This window comes from Ambystoma mexicanum, chromosome 11, assembly GCF_040938575.1.
Source record: "Ambystoma mexicanum isolate Mex_15411 chromosome 11, UKY_AmexF1_1, whole genome shotgun sequence".
Taxonomy (NCBI): Eukaryota; Metazoa; Chordata; class Amphibia; order Caudata; family Ambystomatidae; genus Ambystoma; species Ambystoma mexicanum.
The window spans coordinates 306,921,938-306,943,604 of NC_090934.1; the positions used below are offsets into that span (position 1 = coordinate 306,921,938).

Genomic DNA, 21,667 nt, shown 5'->3' on the forward strand with positions numbered 1-21,667 from the left:
GGCCAACACGTTACCTCCTCACAGATCGTACGATTGCCAAATCGATCTGGTGCCCGGTGCACAACCCCCTTGTAAGCAGGATTTATGCCCTTACCGAACCTGAGAATCTGCATTTGAGACAATATTTGGATCAATACCTAGCTAATGGTTTTAATTTGCCCGTCAAAGTCCCCGGCATCCTCGGCTTTGTTCTTCGTGCCCAAAAAAGAAGGCGACCTTAGAACTTCTATCGATTACCGCGCATTGAACCAGATAACGGTTAAAAACCGTTATCCTCTGCCTCTGGTCCCTGAACTCCTTGACCAGGTGAAGGACGCTTGCATATACACCAAGTTAGATCTCCGGGGGGGGGGAGAGGGGGGGCTTATCTGGTACGAGTTAAAGAAGGCGACGAATGGAAAACTGCCTTCCGTACTAAATACGGATTATTCGAGTACCAGGTGATGCCTTTCGGATTGTGTAACGCGCCGGCTGCCTTCCAATACTTCATGAATGATGTCCTTCGGGAACTCATCGATGTTTGTGTTGTCGTATATATCGATGACATTCTGGTGCACTCCTCTTCGGAATCTGATCACAGAAAACACGTCAGGGCAGCACTTGAAAAACTGCGCCAACACAAACTATTTGCCAAATTGGAGAAATGTGTTTTCCATACCACAGAAGTTGAGTTTCTAGGTTTCATCCTGACACCCAAAGGAGTCCGAATGGACTCAAGAAAAGTGGATGCCATCCTCAAATGGCCATCACCTAGCTCTGTAAAAGGGGTTCAAAGCATGCTCGGCTTTGCCAATTTCTATCGCAGGTTTATCCCGGAATTTTCACGCGTGGTTCAACCCATTACTGCACTCTTGAGGAAAAATAAACGTTTTGAATGGTCTGAAGAAGCCGAGCAGGCCTTGCAGGATTTAAAAGCTAAGTTTACCTCCGCGCCTATATTGAAACACCCGCGTCCAGATCTCCCTTATGTCATCGAGACTGACGCATCCAGCCTAGCCATGGGAGCTGTCCTGTCCCAAAGAGATCCCGAAACCAACCAACTGCATCCCGTAGCATTTTGGTCCAGAAAATGATCGGCACCCGAGATTAATTATGCAATCACGGAAAAAGAACTGTTAGCCATTAAGTCTGCTTTTAAAGCCTGGGGACATTATCTGCTTGGCGCTCAACATACCATCACAGTGATCACCGGAATTTACAGTATTTGAAAACCGCCACGGTTCAGTCATCACGGCAGCGCCGATGGGCTTTGTTTTTCGGTGAATTTGATTTCGTGATTACCTATCGACCTGGCTGCAAGAATGGCAAAGCAGACGCCTTATCCCGAATTGGAATGGGGGAATCTGATACAAACTCAGAACCAGTACCAATAATTCCCGAACAGAGGATTCTAGGCATGACTTTGTTAGATGCTTGAAGACATTCAAGCCAGAGTGAAACAACTCCTGGACCCTACAACCTTACAGGAATGGATACGAAAGGGATCAGACTTTACCATAGATAATGGTTTACCTTATTTCCAAGGACGCTTATTCCTGCCACATAAGGAATTACACGAACTAGTTATTTCCGGTTATCATGATACATTAATAGAGGGCCACCCCGGTATTGCCAAGACAGAGGAAAAGGTGAAACGATAATTTTGGTGGCCCTCTTGGCAAAAAGATGTTAAATCTTTTGTGATGTCCTGTGGTGTTTGCGCCCAAAATAAAAGTCAAAAGAAAAGACCAGCCGGTCTCCTTCAACCTCTAGACATACCACCAGCACCCTGGCACACCCTATCAATGGATTTTATTACGGACCTGCCTCCTCCTTCGGGGTACAATACTATTCTGGTAATTGTGGATTTGTTTTCCAAAATGGCCCACTGTATTCCTTTGAAAGGTTTACCTTCAGCTTCTGTCCTAGCCAAAGAATTCCTCGAAAATATTGTTCGGCTACATGGATTCCCATCTATAGTAATCTCTGACCGGGGAAGCCAATTAATTTCCCACTTCTGGCGCAAATGTTGTCAAATGGCGCAGATCGACGTAAGATTATTGACCAGTCACCACCCTCAGACCGATGGTCAGACCGAGAGGACAAATCAGACCCTTGAAAAGTACTTACGGTGTATGTTACAGCAATCTGAAAGCAACTGGAAAGACATTCTTTGGATAGCTGAATACACATAATTCGGTACACTCTGGAACTGGCCACAGTCCTTTTTATACTTTGTTTGGGCATCACCCTCGAACCTCAAACCTTGACTCACCTCAGAACCTCGGAATGCCTACAGTAGAACATCTGCATTCTACAATTTCCCAAGCCTTCAAAGAGGCAACTACGCATTTACAACAAGCCAAGAGAAAATACAAGGAGAATGCTGATCTATATCGGAGTGAAGCACCTCCGTATCAGATTGGGGGATCAAGTGTGGTTAGCTACCAGACATTTACCACTCAAAGGGCCTCGAACTTTTAACCCAAAATATCTGGGACCTTATTCTATTACGGCAATAATTAACCCAGTGGCTGTTAAACTTGATTTACCAGCTAGTATGCGAATTCACCCTGTTTTTCATGTGTCACTTCTGAAAGCAGTGGTACCCGGAACCCGACTACTCAAACCTCCAGAACCTATTCTAATAGATGGGGAGCCCGAATTCGAAGTGAAGAACATTTTAGACTCAAAAATGTTTAGGTCAAAACTGTTCTACCTAATTGATTGGAAGGGGTACGGACCTCAGGAGAGGTCGCGGGAACCCAGCGACCATGTGCATGCACCGCGAATAGTCAGGAAATTCCACCGACTCTTCCCAGATAAACCAAAACCCCCGGAGGGAACAACCTTGGGCGGGGCCTTATGAGGGGGAGGGATTGGGGGGGGTTGGGGGGGGGTAGCGCTGTCATGATGCCTGCTCCCGGGGAGCCGGTTCAAGCCCCGCGTCCCCGAAAGCGGACATCCAGTCCCTAAGGAAGGACCCAGCAACCCCATATGGGGGCCCTTTGGACAGTGTCCAGGCTCATAAAAGACATCAGTCCTGGCGCCATAGGCGCCAGGCTCATTATGGGAATATGCTTGGGTGCACTTACCTGATGCAGACCATGCTGCAGGATCCCGGCCTCCTTGAGGCCTGAACTACTTTACCTGTGGGACTAATTTACCATCCGGGCGTGGTCGGGGAAGGATACATACCTGATTGGAGGAAGGATACATACCTGGAACTTCTTCCAAGGCTATTTAAACCCCACCCGAACAGCCACACGTGCTTCGCGTTGTTCTGCATCTAGCAGCTGGACGCTCACCGTGTCTGCTCCTGCATCCTGACCTCTGCCACGCCTGCCAGCATCCTGGATCACCTGCAAAGGAAGAGAAGAAGAAGTCCTTAACTGCTAAATCCGCATCCCGGAGACATCTCGCCGACAATCCTGAAAAGGAAGACTTTAATTTAAATGCTCACCGCGTTGATCGCTGCAGCGCCGCATTCCACTCACCTTTACAGGGCGCCTCCATGTTCAGCAGCGATCATCCGGATTCGCAGTCACGCCCCAGCGCCTAGGGAGGAAAAACACCAGAACAAAAGGTGAGAGAGAAGGGAATAAGGAAAGCTAAATCTCCATGTTAAGACTTACCTGTTGATTCATTCCCCTCTTCATTTCGGGTCCGCGCCGCATCCTGGCATTTCCGGACCCCGGCCCCTAAGGGGAAAAAGACAACAGCGTTAATGAGCGAATGAAGACATTACCAAAAAACGCTCATTAAAGACTTACCTGATTTCTACAAGGATTTCACCTCTCATCTCGGGTCGGTGCCTGTTCCCCGGCATTCCGTACCCCAGCCCCTATGGGGAGAAAGACACTAGCATTAGTACATTAATGCATGGACACAAGGGGAACCTCTTATCAAAAAACTTACCTGGAAGCCAAGCAAGTTTGGTTCTCACCAATCCGAAAATCCAGTGAAGTAACTGGATACCAAAGTGCCCTTGCATCAGAAGCAGGATGGAGAGCTCGTCCTTCCAGACCCTAAGGTGAGACGCTACGAGAAATCACAGAATGGTTTCAAGGAGGGTGAGAGGGGAAGTGGGAGGCCGATTGCATTACCCCGCAGACAGTTAATCCCCTATTTTTGCCAACAGAAGAATACTTCTGCGAGCCAGACAAACCAGATTTGGGGGCCCGGTCCAGTCCGTCTTCCGAACCCTGCGCATCACCTTAGAAGAGGTCACAGCAGCGCGAACCAGGCCAGCGCCTCCGTGGGAGTCAGGTGAGCGTAACACTTATATTGCATAGGGGGAGGGGGAGTGAATTGCCACAAGGGGAAAAGTGAACATTATTTCTTGTGAAACCCGATCAGTTTATTTCTGTACTGCATTTTTATTCATCATTGCATTTCCTTGAAATCATAAAAGCATGCTCAGCTACCTTATCCTCTCTATACTAACGCCTAAGTAATTAAGTAAGTATGCTAGTGTAATATTCACTGTTGATCAACATTGTATTCATAAGTGTGCTATCAAATATGAATTTATTCATAAAAGGGTGATATATATTTTTTACTTTCTCAATAAACCTTTTAAATTGCAAAACAAACTACTTCTTGGCTCAGTGAGGTCAGGGGGATTCAAAGAGGGGCGTTCTATAAGGGTTTATCATCCAGATTATAACTAGTCATAAAAATATATAAATAAGGGCTTCCTTTGGGCGTCCCAGATGAGGCACTGGCTTAGTGGGATTGCTGAATTGAAGTCACTTAACAGCGCTGCAGGAACCCGAATAACCAGGGAGAGGGACACGAGTTTGTGTGCTTGACTACAGCTACTGGAATTGAAGAATTACCCTTTGCCAGCTTTTTGACCAGTCCCAGTGCAGGAGTCCCCCGACGTCCTCCCTCTTGTCCCCACGACTGAAGCTCAGGAACAGCGAGTTCTGCAGGAACAGAAGTTTTCAGCTGCATCCTTTTCTTCATTGTAAGGTACTGTGAAAACCCGACCGAAAGAACTTACTTCTCACTGCAAAAGTGCTTGAAACTTTGGCAACTTGCAGGCCTAGTCAGCTTGTGACCCAACATATGAATCTTTCTTTTACAAACTACTTCTGAGAACTTAGGCAAAGACTTTTCCGTTTCACTAACGGAACTGCTTCATCCTATACAAGACTTCAGCCTATTGAATTTGGCATAACATATTGAATTGACTCCTCAGGTGAACTCAAAACTATTTGCACTGTTTAAAGTAACTAATCTTTATTAACCTATACATTTTTACTCCTATTTCAAATGCTCTGAATGCCAGGTTTGCTCCTCCTTCAAAGTAGTTTAAATACCTTAGAACCTAACAGTGTAACGTATTGAAGTATATTTGTGTGTGATATTGATTGCCTCCTTCTAGTGAATGTTTTATAACTGACAAATTAATACGTGTGTTACCAATAAACCTTGAGTTTAAGTTTGTTTGAATAGTACTGGGATCTTCCACCATGACATCTTTCGCTGGGACGTGGTAAAAGCTGAAAGTTCAGCTAAGTGGACCTTCAGGGAATTAAAAACCAGGCCTGCGTCTAGTAGACGAGTCAGGTATAGTACAATACGAGTAGGAGAGCAGTCCATGGGATTGATGCTCTTGGAATTGCACCAGATGACGAAGCATTTCCACTTATTGGAGTAGCAATGTCTGCTGTTAGGCTTTCTTGCTTCTCCAAGTATGTCCATGCATCTGAGGAAGTTGGAGGTGCCCGAACTATAGGACCTCAGGAGCTAGGCCGCTAAGCTTTGAGTTTGCGGGCATGGATGAAGTGTTCCCCGCTTGTCCTGCGATAGCACATTGTATGGGCATGGTAGTTTCAGAGCCGAGACTGACATCTCCATCAGATGGGAGAACCAGGGTTGGCAGGCCCACAGCGGGGCCACCAATAACATAATGACTGGTTCCTGGTGCTTTTTGTGCACTATCTTGTTGAGGGGGTAGAGGGTGGAGAAAGCGTAAACAAATTTGCCTCACCATGTTATCCAGAGACCGTTCCCCCTTGGATCGGTTCCGAGGGTACCTGGAGCGTAATCTGGGAAGTGTGAGTTCTCCAGAGTTGCAAACAAGCCGATCTCCAGGAAGCCCCATTCTGCGAAAACGCTGGAGGCAATTTGTGTACTTGCCATTCATACTTTGTAGGTAGCAAGAAGTATCTGCCGAGTAGATCCGCCAGAAGATTGAGTTCCCCTGGAACATGTAAAAGGAGGAATATGTTGTGTCGGAGAGCCCACTTCCATAGGTTTTAGGACAGTTTGGTTAAACTTGGAGTGCTTGCCCTCTTGCTGGTTCAGGTAATACATGGCTGTGGTACTGTCCGTGAGGACTAGTACCATCTTAACCTGTAATGGTCTGAAAGGGCTTTGAATACTGCTAACAGCTCCAATAGATTTATGTGGCTGGATGCTACTGCTGGGCACCAAAGGCTGGTTGCTGTCTGCTGAAGGAGGTGAGCTCCCCACCCCCTGAGAGATTTGCCCATAGTGAGAGTGGCTTCCACTGCGAGGGTGGTGATGGTCTTCCCCTTCAAGAGGTGTTCCCTCGACCACCACTGCAGAGAGAGAACGAGGCCGCAACAACCACTAGATCGTCCCATTGTCCGCTAGCCTGACACCATTGGTGGTTGAGCCACTCTTGCATGGGGCGCATGTGCACACGTGCAAGTGGGACTAAAATGCAGTAGGCCCTCATTCTTAACAGTCGCGTGGCTTTGAGTACCATCACCTCTCGACTGGCTACATACTGAGGGCTCTGAAACAGCATGTGTTGAACCCTTTCGTTAGAGGGAAAAGACTAGGCCATCTTCTGTCTGAATCAGCGCCCCCAGAAATTCTTTGACTTGGCTGGGATCTAAGCAGGACTTTCTCGTTTATTGAGAATCTCAGACTGAAGAGTAGCTCGATCGTCTTCTGGGGGTTTGAGAGGCATGATCCGTACGAATGCCCTGTTATGAGCCAGTCGTCAAGGTATGAATAAACTGGGATAGATTGCCTGTGCAGATGAGCCACTGCTACTGCCAGAACCTTCATAAATACCCTTGGGGCCGAGAGAATGCCGAAGGGAAGGACCTTGAACTGATAGTGTCTGTCCTCTACCAAGAACCTTAGGTATTTTCTGTGCGCTGGCAACATTGAAATATGAAAGTACGCATCTTTCATGTCCAATGTTGCCATTTAATCCCACTGAGGTAGAGGGATTACCTCTTGCAGCGTTATCATCTGAAACTTGTGGTTTGACAAATTTTTTCGCAGGTCTAGCACAGGGCGCATGGTAAGATCCTTTTTGGGTACAAGGAAGTACACTGAATAAATACCCTTGTACACCTATAGAACGGAACTACTTCGATTGCGCCCTTTTCCAGCAGATCTCAACCTCTTGCAGTAGGATCTTCAGATTTTCCGGTGACAAACACCTGGATTTTGGTGGTCGGCATCATGGTGGTCGGCTGAACTCTATACAATAACTGCAGGTGACGGTCTTGAGCACCCACAGGTCTGTGGTAATTCACTCCCATGCGTGGAAGAATGATGTTAACCGTCCGCCAACTGGGGAGGCATGGGAGGGAACCCAGATCTGCGAGTCATTTCTGATTGGAGGCTGGGGAGCCTCTAGGGGTGGTGCTTCTATCCCTACCTTTGCCACGGCACTGTCCTCTAGGCCGATATTTGTTTGAGGCAGCTGACCCACGTCTGGAGGACCATGGTTTCCGTATTGGTTGAATGGGGAACGTGGTAAAGATTGTCCGCGAAAGGAGCAGGGAGAACTTCCACCTCACTGCTGAAAAGGCCTTTGAGTTAACTGATTCAAAGTCTTCAAGGTCTCATGTTCCTCCTTTGCAGTGTCTAGCGCCTCATCTATCGCTTTATCAAATAGGTTTGTTTCCTCCACCGGATTGTTAATGAGGGACGCCCGAGTTTACGGTTTGAACCGCACATATTTCAACCATGCGCGCCTCTTCAAAATGGTACCTTGGGCCAGAGTTCTCCCTGCTGTCTCTGCAGCATCTAGGGTGTTAAGAATGACATGCATTACTTACCGTAATCACATTTCTAACAATTGTATCTGCTTAGATTCACATGCTCTGCATATAGTCCGACATCTAGTGGTTACCACAGAGAATTGCATCTGGTGTTTCGAGGATTGAAAGGGGACGTCGCCATAAGCGTGCCTCCAACACTATCCCCAATGTGACGTTTAGTTTACCCAAAATCCCTCACGGGTCGAGGACCCTCCGATTGTATTTTTTCTGCCGTGAAGGAGCCTTATGACCATCTTGAGCCAGTCCAGAAAGAGAAGTAGTAGTAGGATATTTGTCTAGGTTCCTTCCATTCGAGCGGGGAGGAAGGGTGGGTGCATGTGAACCTAAGCAGATACTATCCTCAGAAATGCTATTACGGTAAGTAATGCATGTCTTGATGCTTGTGAATCTGCTTTGAATCACATGCTGTGCATGGACTAGCGAACAGTACCCGGAGTTGGTGGCGGGATGTGAGAAGAAAAGTAGTAAAAAGGTGTCTTAGTACTGCTTGTCCCATCTGAGAATAGAACAAGAATTAGTGTTTAGGCAATAGTGTTTTGTAAAGGTGTGTACAGAACTCCAGGTTGCCGCTTTGCAAATTGACTCGAGAGGAACATTTGCAATGAATGACATGGAAGCCGCAATGCCCAGAGTAGTGTGTGCTCTAGGCTTGAAGGGCAGATCTCGCTTGGCAAGAGTGTAGCAGAGTGTGATGCAACTGAAATCCACCCTGAGATGGCTGATTTAGAGACAGGGTGCCCTTATCTACCAGCCACCACTGAAACGAAATACTTATTTGTTTTCCTTCGTGGTTTAGTTCTTTCCAGATAGTACATGACTGCCCTGCACACAGCAAGTGTGTTTAGGCTTCTTTCTGCCACGTAAGTGGGGTTCTGGAAGAATGTGGGCAGTTCTATTGATTGGTTTACATGGAACTTTGAAATGAATTTGGGCGCAAACCGTGGGTGAGTGTGCAGAACCACCATCTCTGAATTGTGACAAAGGGGTCTAGAATTCAAAGGACCTGCAGTTCACTGACACTCCTTATAGAAGTGACTGCCATTGGGAAGGCGGTCTTGTAAGTGAGTGCTTTGAGACTTGCCTTGTGCATAGGTTCAAAGGGAGACCCCATAAGTCTGGTTAGGTCGTTTTAGGTCATTGCATCCTTGCCTCTCCGGTGGAGGGGGAATGAGCAGAGAAAGCTTCTGGAAGAGGTCTTGCTTGCTTCCTTCTATGTGTGGCCTGTGAGCAAGCAGTTTCCCCTTGCTTTTCTATTAGTAGCTACAAACCCCCTCTGCACCCCAAAAGGATTTTTGCCTAGATTCCAAAGAGAAGGCCAGCTGACCTGATTTTATAACGACTGTTGATGCCTTGCATTTATATTGAGCTTTGTGCGATCTTGGAATTTGTGTAAACTTTGTGGAATACATCCATGCCACCTTGCACATCTCTGCTACTAGTGCCACACCAAGTGTGTGTCTATATGACGCCTTAAGGATATCTTCTGCCACAATATTATCCTCTTGCCAATCCTTACTTGGAGGCCTGTTTGTTCACAGGCAAAAAGAGAATAAACTCTCCTAATTCTCTCCAAAGCCTTTGATTTAAAGCTCCTAGGAGCACATCTGCATTGACCTGGCAAAAGTGAAGTGAGGCATTGGTAAACACTTTGTGGCCACAGGATTCAAGGAGTTTCCTTATTAAAGAAAGCTGTAGAAGAGGTGGCAGGTCCTGATCCAGATGGTTTAGAGTAGAGGGAAGTCAAGGTTACAACCGATAAATGAGGTTGTGGGTGAGAAATCAGGAAAAGCTTTTCAGATGCTAGGGGCCGGTATCTGGTGTCCAGCATCTTGTTTAAAAGGGTGTACATTGAGTTTCTTCCACAGATTCTTGGCGTCAGCGAAAAATGTCATTTTAAAGGGGAAGGTCGGATCTACTGGAAGAGCGCAGAGCCAGTACCTCAGAAAGGATACTAGTATCCTGTTAACAATCCTCTGTTGTAACCACACCTAGAAAGGATGCCAAAGTGATTGCCCTGTTGTGAACCCTTTTGCAAAGCATGGGCCATCCCTCTTCAGTATCACTCCCCGATTCTTGGTCTGTCCTGAGGGGCCGGGTCTTTTGGCAATGGGGCAGTACAGGTTGTGGTGTGCACCAGGGAGGCTGCGGCAACTGAAGCTTTTGGCTCATATGCAAGAGGCAGCACTGGCTGTACCACTGCAAGCGGCTGCAGCACCTGTGGTACTGACAGAGCTGCAGGCATTGGAGATTGGGGCATAAGCTCTTTTATAGTGGCAATGATATCAGACACCAAAAGAATATCAGACAATGCTACAACGCCCAAGGGAACATTTTTAGACCAAATCTAAAGATACAAAAGAAGCAAAAGAGCAATAAGCAAACATGTCATTCCAAGAATCACCACAAAAGATACAAATAGACAAGAACACAGGATAGCAGATGAAGGGGATACAGAGGTCAAGGAGTTGCAGAAAAGCACCAGATTGAGAACGAGGTCAGGCTACAAGGTTTGAGAACGAGGTCATGCTACAAGGTCTGCGACCAAGTTTTAAACAAATTTGAAATGCATGTCTTGAACAAGGGTCTTTCCATTTGCATCGACTTGTGGAAGGGATTACACTAAGACGGATTGATGCTTGTCAATTAATTTACAAACTGAAATTTGAAAAATAAATCTTTTATTGCAAAGTACCAATACAAACCTTGACATAGCAACAAGTGCATTGGTGATGAGGAATATTGAAAACAGGTTTACCATCATTAGAAAAGGGAAGCTAGTTATCCAATTTATAACTGCTACAAGGATTTAGTTATTTCAGATACCCTAATGACCTCAAAAATAAACCAAATCCCATCTATATTCTCAATCTAATTGACAAAATTGACCAGGCCATAGGACAAGATATACATACCAGTATTGACAAAAAATACAAAAAAGGACTACCATAATGAATTGCCCAAGGAACAGATAGTCATGGAAGGACCGGTTAAGAATAAAGATCAATCTAAAAGAGGCAGCCAATGGAGGAAAGGTTAGAATATTAAAGTGCAGACTACACAGAACTTGGCGAGCGTCGAAATACTCCAAGCTGCTATGTTAAAATACTACAAAACCCAGTTAATAAGATTTTAGAAGCAAACAACTTAATACAAAAATGGTATAGAATAGCAATATTGTCTGAAGGAAAAATGTGACCGCCAATTATCCCATCACAACCATATATTTTCTAAAAAAACAATTCCACAACTTATTCAATGAGTTGCCACAAGGGCGAGCAATAGTTAGTAAAATATGTTTAACAGAATATTTCGAAATACATGTGTTTACACCCCGAGGTCTTCAAACTAGTCAGTCTAGAGACACTATGCACGTTCTACACAAGTTAGAATACATTATCTGGAAAAACAGTAACTTTTGACATTACAGCTTTGTACAAGTCTATTGATCAATTAGCAGCTAAAAGCTTTGGATTTATGAATACATCTGCAACGTACACAGGCACTAAGCTCCTCGCCACACAGGTTATAATAAGTTAGCACATTCACTGAGTGAACGGTTAAATGGGCTGTAAAAGTTTAAAACATTTTTCTGAAAGCCCTGTATTATGGGAATATAAGTGACTTTTCATTGGTCCATTTTCCCAGCAGAACCTGGACTAGTATTTTATGTAGAATCAACGGAACACACAACGCCATGCGATCAAGTAGTCTATTTTAATTTTCTCTGACCAGTGGCTAAGTGAAGTTTTTCCAGGACCCCGAATTGCTACTTTTTTAAAATACCTGGTCCATATTATAAAGTTACTAAGGCCAACATGTATGGCACATTTAAATCGGATTCACATGCCAGCACGAACATGTCTCAAAATGTCCGCTAGATGGCAGCCCTGCCCTTAGTTTTAATTTAATAAAGAAATCCAAATGTGGCATGGTCAGCGTTACCATGGAGTGGACATGTTCAGATAAACCCCTAGAAAGGATTATTTCCTGGACAGAAATCGTTTACCAAAATCCCAAAAGCTTAGATATGGTACTACCCGGTATTATGTGAATTCTGGAAGGAGGTTTGCAGATTTCTTTCCACTATACTGCAGCAAAACAAAAGGTGATTTCTGGAAGGTTTAGAATTAATCTTAACCTCTGGCATTGCTCAGAATAATCCTCCAGACCATACTTCGCCTGCCAAGCAATTACAAAAAGGCAAAGACCATATGCACATCAATATTGACCCCACCCCAAAAGGGGGAGTCTAGACCAAACTGCTTGGTCACATCCCTTCTACGAGACCAGAAGCATCCCAGACACGATTCGGCCTCAGTGAGAAGTAGTCTGGGTCTCTAGGCCCAACAGCACGGGACCCACGTGTGGGAATACCCGTCCCACTCGGGGTGGCTACAGCAAAACAAATGAGGTGATGGCTTAGGTTTATAATTAATCTTAACGTCTGGCATTGCTGTGGCTAATCCTTCAAGTCATTGCTCGCCTGCCAAGCCATTACAAGCAATTGGAAAAACCAGTGGTGCTGCTAGAGAAGAGACGAACAATTTAGTTTTTAGCACACAGTAGCAGTCCTAGGAAGAGTGGAGCTTTGAGAGCTAGACTAGATCAGTATGGTTATGTGTTTTCTACTTCCAGCGACATTCAGCTTTTCATAGGGAATATCAAAGAACAAAGGGAGGTAAACCGCCAAGGTGTTGGGGGGGGTGTGGCGGGGTGGATGGGGGAGAGGGGAGGAAGGGATAAGGAGAAAGCGTTAAGAGTCAAGAAAGTTAGATGCAGCATTATCATGAGAAAGTATGGCAGAGAAGAACGAAGAGAAATAAAGCTAATTAAGTGGGAGAAAGGTGGTGGAAGAGGGCGGCGTTGAATGTTAGTGAGTGGGAGGAGTGGCAGTTGTGAAGCAAGGAAAGAGGGGTATTAAGTGGTGGTGTAGAGAAGATTAAGTCCAAGGGGGACTAGTGAGATGAGAGAGCAAAGGATTCAAATGGGAGAACAAGTGGGTAGAAGAGTTGGAGAAGAAAAAGCAGAAAAACAAGGTTGAAAGAAAAGAACCGAGTGCATATCCCCATAGAAAGTGGGAATAGCGCCCAGAGGGAAGTAGATATTAAGACTGGTTTAGAAAAGTGGTGTTCAATGAAGGGAAACAGGGGAACGTTAGGCGGAGGAGACACCAAGGGTAATGATAAAGTATACCAGTGCCACCGTCCCTGCCAGTGGGCCGTGAGTGTAGATACTTAGTAAAGGGGAGGAAAATGATGCCGGGGTGGAAGTGCCAGGTCTCAGTGAGACATTTTAAGCGCGGGTAGAATAACCGATTAAGAGTGGAATGAGACTTGTTGCAGATGGAACGTGTTTTCCAAAGACCAATGGTAGTGGGGGAAATTGAAGGGGGTTGATCAGATTAAATGGGGGGCGAGAGCAGGAGGAGAAATGAAGAGCGCGAGTTCACAAAGAATTGGGATGAATGATGAAATGGGCTTCCCGACTGCCAAACGCTATATTCTTAAACAATGGAGTCATGCTGCTCCCACAGTTAAAGGTTGGATGCACAAGCCGACATGGAACAATAATATTGAAGAACTGTGTTTCCTTAGCCTCCCACGATGTCACTTTAAAAACATATGGTCTGATTTTCCCACAATGTATTTTATTTGGGATGTCAGAAGTGCATAAAGCCAAAGAAAATACCATAGGGTAACATGGCAGCTACGAGGACTTATTTTCTGTCCGCATTTCAGTGACTTTTGTCGCCATAGTTTCGTTTGTATTTAGCAAAAAGTAGCTGTTGCATTCCTTAGCTGTATACTAGATTGGTTTTACTTGCAGAAACTAAATGTTTACAAGCAGATGTCCAAAAAGCAAAGAAAAGGAGAAATGGACATACAGCGCAATTGAATATGCAAACCAACTAAACCATTCCAACAACGAAACTGGCCGAGGCAATAAAGTCTGATGCCTGACCAAACATTGCTAAACACTGTTTGAGAGCAGAAAAAAAGTCAAACTAGGTGGCTTGCTATGTTAACTATAATCCCAACCAATCCAAAAAAGTATATTCATGAACCATATGAGCTTGTTTTATACAAGCATGGAAAGTCAGCTATGCATTGTATTTTGCTTGGTAAGTGTCCAATGCCAAATTGTAATGGGAGAATCATGAAATATCACCTTTATCAATATTCTTATAAAACACTTACACTAGCTTTAGAGCAACTTCCATGAAGAACTCCAGATGAAAGCTCTAGAACTAGAAAACTAGGAAACTTCGTACACAACCATAACACCAGCACGTAGGACTCAATAAGACCATCCACAAAATGTATGATCTGAAGAGTTTTTTTGCAATATCGCAGAAATTATAGAGGTCTTTGTAGTTCATGTTAACTTGAAAGCAAGATTTTACAATAGAGCTCAATTATGTTTAAGCAAAAGCTTCTAAATATTTTACTTGCAATTAGTAATGTACCATTCAGCTCAACTTCACACCACTTTCACACATCAATCTACATTAGTGAAAGTTGACTGCTGATACAGGGGACCCTATCCTTACCAAATCACGCTTCAAACCACTGCGATCCCACTGTTCCTGAACAGACATTTTTCTCCTTTTTAAGATTAATGTTATGTTTTATTACAATTTGAAGACCGATTATTTCTTTCATTTGGTCCGTAATTTTCAGTAAACTATATTTCTACACTTATTTCCATAAGTCATTTTTGCAATGTTTTTAATTCATACCTATAAGAGAAGTATTGTCACCATCTTTAGTCTCAGTACAGGTCATGAAAAAGGCAGAACTTAAAAACATTGGCTTGCAAAAACTTTATTGTGCTAATCTAACAAAAGGCAGCGCATAGTAACAGGACTACAAGCGATTGACCATGACACACTCCGGTTGGTTCAATTTGCCCGAAAAACAATTGCACACGCTTACGATTTTAAATGCATATTCAGATTTTATAGTGTTTTTTGGTCCCCCGCCTCCAATTTTAAGGAAGTGGAGGACACACCCGCCTCCCCAAAATTACTAACGACCATCCCTGGATAGCGGGGGACACCCCCCTACAGGGTTGCTATTTAGCAACATATGTGGTCAAATTGGCCTGAAGGTCAAATTACTCATGTCAAATTCGACCAAATAGGTGGCTAGGTCATTTTTTGTTTCAGTCAAAAAGGCTAATACCATCTAAAATGCATGGCAGTGCCTATCCAAGGAAGTCTGGTCGATCACCTGCAGTTCTGCTTGCATGTACAGGAACCCAGAACTGGGAAAAACATTGACACAACTAAGCTTGAGATGGCATGGTGTCCAACAGCTACAATTACAATCTCAGCAGTCCCCTGAACCAAAGCCTACACTGAAATAATGGAAACAGGTAAACGGGTACAAAAGTGGAAATAATTGCGGTCTCCAGCATCTTACCCAAAGTCGCTGCGGCAGCGAGTCCTGCTGCATATGGATCCGTCCCTGGAGGTGCGGCACTGATGATATAAGGATTGGGAACAAATGCGGCGGGTGCTAAACCTGCTGAAAACATACCTGTCAGTAAAAATAAACTTCGATAGAAATGAAGCCCTAGAAAAAGCATGAACATACTACACTACATTTGCTTGCTACTTAAAACGTGACTGCATATAAACACCTTAAACCATAGATACTGAGGGTCTTCTACACAAGCAAAAGCTACCTCAGATACATTTTTGGTTGATAAGAGCAATTTAGAAGCGGGGTGGTCTGAACATTTGCCCATTTTTATTTTTCATTAAATTAGGCAACTGCCTTTTTACGCTAAAAAGGCAAACTGCTTTGACCTTGGTGCAGATGTGCATCATTGTTTGCATTGTAATATATTATACGAAACATTCAGGGCCCTGGTTGGAACGGAGATTAGGCAGCATTATTAAAGAAAGTGTTGCAAACTGAAGTGTTCCTATGATCATAAAATATGACAAGTTTGCTTTAGAGAGGCATTATTTAAAGAAAGCTAACACATTGGATATTAAATCTCAGACTGAGAATATTTGTAAATCACAGGAGGGCGTTCATGCATGTTTGTTAAAATACCAAGTCAAATTAAAAGCAGACCTTCATTCTTCGTAGATTGTATCAAATTAAGAGTAATAGCTAAATATTTAGATCACACTGTATAGACATGCTGTCTTCTGCGATTTATATTTGGATAACAGCTTTTAACTTGTTTGCATCAGGTGTGCGCAATACTGCACCACGAAAGACCATTTCTAAATAGCTATTTGACTATATATTCGTTGCTGGATTCTGAGGATTGAAAAGCTGAAATTACACTAGACAATTGTACACATTTTATAATAATCTAAGAATGAAACACACAAGAGACGGAAGACCTCAATTTCGTTGTGAACTAAGGATTTACCTGCTGGAAATGTTTCAAAAATCAGAAAACATTGATTTAAGCATGCATATAGATTATGAAACGTAAAGTTAATGCATCAAACAGTGTGACCTGATGGTAAAAGTCATCAATAAATGAATACTTAACCCAATGAGTCACATCCCTTTGCGCTTCATCAGCAATCAGTGCTAAATATAACATTCACCTGTTTCAACGTCAGGTCCTGCATATTCCAAATTCATCCAAAAAATCAATACATACATTATGGAAACTTACTGTACAAGCAAAGACCACACAAGGACAAGGTCTTGCAAAGCAATGTCTGAGCTGAAATTCCACATGACAAAATTCATCAAACATATTGATCAGCACCTTTCTGTCCATCTAGTTCTTTACAACATAAAAGGAAATGGACAGATTCCCTTCACAGCGATTCCAGTTTGTTAATGTTTGCTTGCCCTTGCTCACAACCTGTTTGAGATGGGTCTATACGGACAGGCAGGATAGGAAAAATGTTGAGATGGGCGCTCTCCCTCTTGAGCAGTAAACTAGGCTGTGCGCAGTGTCCGTTACAATGCAAAGCTCTACCCCTGTAGAGTGTCCAACTGTTGAGTAGCCTTTGTTCTGCCAGATTTGTACCCCATCTACATCTTTAAAGTACAAATGACTTACTATAGTAATATTCTGTTTGATGGATTAGCCCTTACAATCAAAACATTCCTCATCTTGGATATATTCTGCAGTTGCAGGTCTGACTTCAAAAACATTTACCAAACATGCCACACAGTGCAGCTCCATATCAGCTCAACAATGTGTGGCATCAATGGAGCCACCTGAAATCCATGACCTCAGTATGGAACAAGCTACTTACCTGTAACTGTTGTTCTCCAGCATGGGTCTGGCATGTATTCACATGCTCATGAATATTCCCAGTCGTCAGGCTGGGAATTCTCAGTAAAGAAAAGTTCAGTTTCACTTCTGAACTGTCTTTCTCCTAACAACCAATCATTGGTCTCTGGGTCATACTGCCCCCAGCCAATGACTGCCCTCTACCCAAGTCCCTCCTCCGGCAGCCATCTTCTGATTTGGTAGCACGTTAGGTGCCAGTAGGACTAAGAAGAGCCACAGAGGGGTAGGCGGGAGAGTTTGCATGTGAATCCATGCCAGACCCATGCTGGAGAACAAGTTACTTGTTCCTTCTCCAGCATGGGGTCTGGCATGGATTCACATGCTCATGAATAACGAATACATAGCAGTACACATGCACAACCACAGGAGGTGGCAAGGCTCAATATTAAGCATTTCAACATCTCAACATTAAGCATCTTACCTCCTCACCAGGCTCACCTTCAAGCAAACAGGTTGCGCAGCACTGGCTGGCCGATCCTGGACCCCTACCTGGAATCCTGGTCGACGCAGTAGAATCTCGTGAAGGTGTGTGTCTACCTCCACGTAGCAGCCCTGCAGATGTCCAGCAGGGGCACACCAGACAGGAACGCCGTAGTAGGAGCAATCGCTCTCGTCTAATGGGCTCTCGGACAGCCAGGCAACGGTCGGTTTGCCAACCAGTGACAATGGGTGATGCAGCCGGAGAGCCACCTGGAAGCCTTGGAGAGGGTCTTCCCTTGGTTCACAGGGCCAAAGTTCATGAACAGTTGATGTATTCCGAAAAATGTTCGTGTTGTCCACGTAGAACTTCAACGCTCTAGCCACATCCAGCAAGTGCAGAGTCCTGTCCACCAGCGAAGGCATCAGGAAGAACACAGGTAACACCAAGGGCTTGTTGAGATGAAAGTCCGACAGCACCTTGGGCATGAAAGAGGGGTGCGTCCGTAGCACCACCCTTGTGGGATATCAAGTAAGGTGGTTTACAAGAAAGAGCCTGGATCTCTCCCACTTGTCGTGCAGAGGTGATGGCCACAAGAAACACGGTTTCCACGACAAAAATTTCAGTGGCGCAGAATGCATAGACTGAGGACCCATGAGCCTAGTCAACACCACATTGAGCTCCCACGCTGGGGCCGGAGCCTCCACCGGCGGGAACGAAAGGAAAAGTCCTTTGATGAACGCCTTGACTAGGCGGTGTGACTACAACGACGACCGTCTCAGAGTATGGTGTAGCGGGCGATAGCCGCCAGATGAACCTTGGAGGCATGAGCTGGCCCAGCTTTGGCCAGCGACAGCAAATAAGGCAGCATCTGCGGAGCCGTAATACGTAGAGGGTCCATTTTCTGTGCACGGCACCAGGCAGCGATATTCTTCCACTTTTGTCCATAGCATTTCAGTTTAGACAAAGCCTTGGCAAGCACCTCTTTGCAGTCCGCTGAGATATCATCCTCCAAATTCTAGCACTGCAGGAGCCAGGCCTGCAAGTTCAGCAACCCTGGGTCGTGGTGCAGGATCGCGCCTCCATCTCTGGCGAGAAGATCTGCAGCCGCCGGAAGCTTGTCTGGAGGAGACGCTCACAAATCCTGAAGGTACGGGTAGCACATCTGTCACAGCCATGTCTGTGCAACGAGGATCATTCTGCACCGGGACCGTCTGAGTTGATGCCTGACTAGTTGCAGAAGCAACGGAGATTGATCTGGGGATTGCCTTATCAACGGAACAGAAGATCCACTTGATCCTGCTGAAGCTCCCACTCGTGGCAAGAGCGCAGCTCCCTGCTGAGGGAGTCAGCAATGGTGTTCTTCACTCCTGCCAGATGCAACGGGATGAGGAACATAGGTCCTGCGCCTCTCTGGAGAGCGCTGGGGATCTGGTGCCCCCCCCCCGCTTCCAGATGTAGAACATCGTGATTGTGTTGTCCGTGAAGACCCGGATCACCTGTACCCTTGAGGGACGGAAGGAAAGACTTGAAGGCCCAAAACACTGCCTGTAGATCCAGAACGTTGATATGCACCAACTTCTTCTCCGGTAGCCACAGGCCTCTTGCATGGAGACCTCTGGTGTGCGCACCCCATCCCTCCAGGGAGGCGTTCATCGTGACCGTCTCCTGATGAGGTGGGGTCTGGAAGTCCGCACCCGCCGCAAGATGTGTGCCGTCTCCCCACCACCGTATCGCTCGATGGGTATTCTCGTCAAGAGATACCTTGTCCTCGAAGCTTCCCAATCCCTGGATCCAACAGGCGTCAAGGAACTCTTGCAGTGGCCGCATCCGCAGCCTGCACAACCGAATGAGGTATATGCACGATGACATCATGCCGAGAAGGGACTTGATGGACCTCACCCATGCGATCTTCAGGGTCACCACCCATTGTACCTTGCCCAGGATGGTCGGTATACTCTCCCCCCAACAGACGCCAGGCATGACACCGTGTTGAGTCGTAACCCCAGAAACTGCACGTCTTGCGATGGCACCAAGCAAGACTTTTGCATAGTTCACCGAGAACCCCAGCTCAGTCAGCAGCTGGACTGTTTACGCCGTGTGAGCCTCGATTTCGCTCGGATGAGCCAGTCGTTCCTCAAAGACGCAGCTGTGCCGCCACTGGCGCCAACCTTAACCCAAAGGGAAGGGCCCTCAACTGATGTTGCCCTTGAAGCATGAAGCACAGCAACTTGGTGTCCCTTGTGAATGGGGATGTGACAGTAGGCATCTTCCAAGTCCAGTGACAATAGGAAATCACCTTCCAGCTGTCCCAGCTCGTGCTGAAGGGTGACCATCCAAAACTTTTGGGATCTGATGTACTTGTTCAGATGGAGGAGGTCAAAAAGGGGTCTCCAACCACCAGTCTTCTTGACGAGGAAGTACCGAAAGTACACTCCGGAGCCCCGGAACCTCTTTGGAAGGAGCTCTATGGTGCCTTTCTTCAGCATGGCCTGCACCTCCAGCAGAAGCTGAGTGATGTGGTTTTCCTGCCTGGCCACTGGTGGTATGCAAGGACACTCATTGGAATTCCAGGGTGTGTGTGCGGGCTAGAGCATCCAGCACCCAAAGGTCAGTGGAGATGGACTTCCACATGTTGACGAAGTTCGCCAGCCGGTCTCCCACCGGGGTGCGCAGGTGGGAGCCCAACGTCACAGCCGGTTCAATCTTGCTTCGCCATGGAGGCGCCACCTTGGGGTACCTTGGCGACGACGGCGAACTCCTCCAGACTTGCTGCGTCCCCTCTAGGCCTCCTGTGCCAAAGAGCGGACTGTTGACGGTAAGACGAGCTTCCCCCGAAGCCCTTGAAGGACACTTGGGATTTCCCTCCAGAGGTCGGAAAAGACGGCCGTCGCTGCCATCTTGGTGTCCGCCTTGATGGCCTGTAGGGACTCATCTACGGTCTTTCCGAACATTATCTACATCGAAGGGCATGTCCAATACCCTCAAATGCACCTCCTGGCGAAAGTTGGTGGCCTTCAACCATCCCCGCTGATAAAGGAAAACGCTGTTGCCCATTTGGCGGAATCCTGTGTTGGCAATGTCCGTGGCCACTGTAATGGCATGGTCCGATGCCACCTCACCCTCCTGCAGGATCTCCAGCGCTTCTGATCTCTTGTCTTCGGGAATGAAGTCCAGGAGGGGAGCGATCTTAAATCAAAGCTCTCCGTCGTAGCGCGTCGCGAGGGAGTTGGTCACCATGATGGACGTTGCCGTCGATGTGATGACTTGTCGTCCCATGGCGTCTAACTTCTTCCCCTTGCGGCCCGTGGGGGAGAAAGTCGCTGACGCAGCGGAGCCAGAGGATTTCTTCCTCGCCGCCACCGAGACTACTGAATCCGGGGAAGGCTGGGACCTCAAACACTTGGGAGTCCGGCACCCTGTACTTTTCATACTGGTCCCTCTTTCCGGGGCCGAGGACTGGTTCGTCATAAGGGACAGCCCCTCGTTCCAAATGTCATCCAACAGAAGAAACAACAGCACACAGTCTACCTCTTTGCCTCGCGGCACTGGTACAGGAACCCCTTTTTTCCTCTGGGGTCAGCTGAAACATGTCCAAGGCCCTAGAGATCATGACATGGAACGAGTCGATCTCGGGTGGTGAGGCTCTGGGCGGCGGAGACGGGAGGTCTCAACCTACTGTCATCCGTGCCCGTTCCAGTCGTCGCTGTGTCTGGGTCCATAGCCTCCCTCGGTGGAGGGGAGGGTGGCGACTGATGAAAAGGTAGTGGAGGAGGGTGAACTCTCCTCTTCTTGGTAGGGGGCGCTCCTTCTGGTCCGTCGGCGGAAGGGGCATCCTCGTCCGAATCTCTGAACACAAGTGCCTGGAGGATGTCTACGAAATGTCCGCTGGGGGTTGCAGTGGTTGCTGAGGTGGCAGAAGTGG

General features: G+C 46.3%; 1 protein-coding gene across 16 annotated transcripts in view; it reads right to left on the minus strand.

The window, feature by feature from the left end:
- PUM1 (pumilio RNA binding family member 1) overlaps window positions 1-21,667 on the minus strand; it is a 1,312,543-nt gene that overhangs the window by 680,996 nt on the left and 609,880 nt on the right. For 8 of the 16 annotated variants that reach the window (XM_069623035.1, XM_069623033.1, XM_069623032.1 and 5 more), the window contains one exon: window positions 15,467-15,583. In XM_069623035.1, the coding sequence (XP_069479136.1) occupies window positions 15,467-15,583 (117 nt within the window). The remainder of the gene's footprint in view (window positions 1-15,466; window positions 15,584-21,667) is intronic. The other 8 variants (XM_069623037.1, XM_069623034.1, XM_069623031.1 and 5 more) reach the window with 2 other exon arrangements.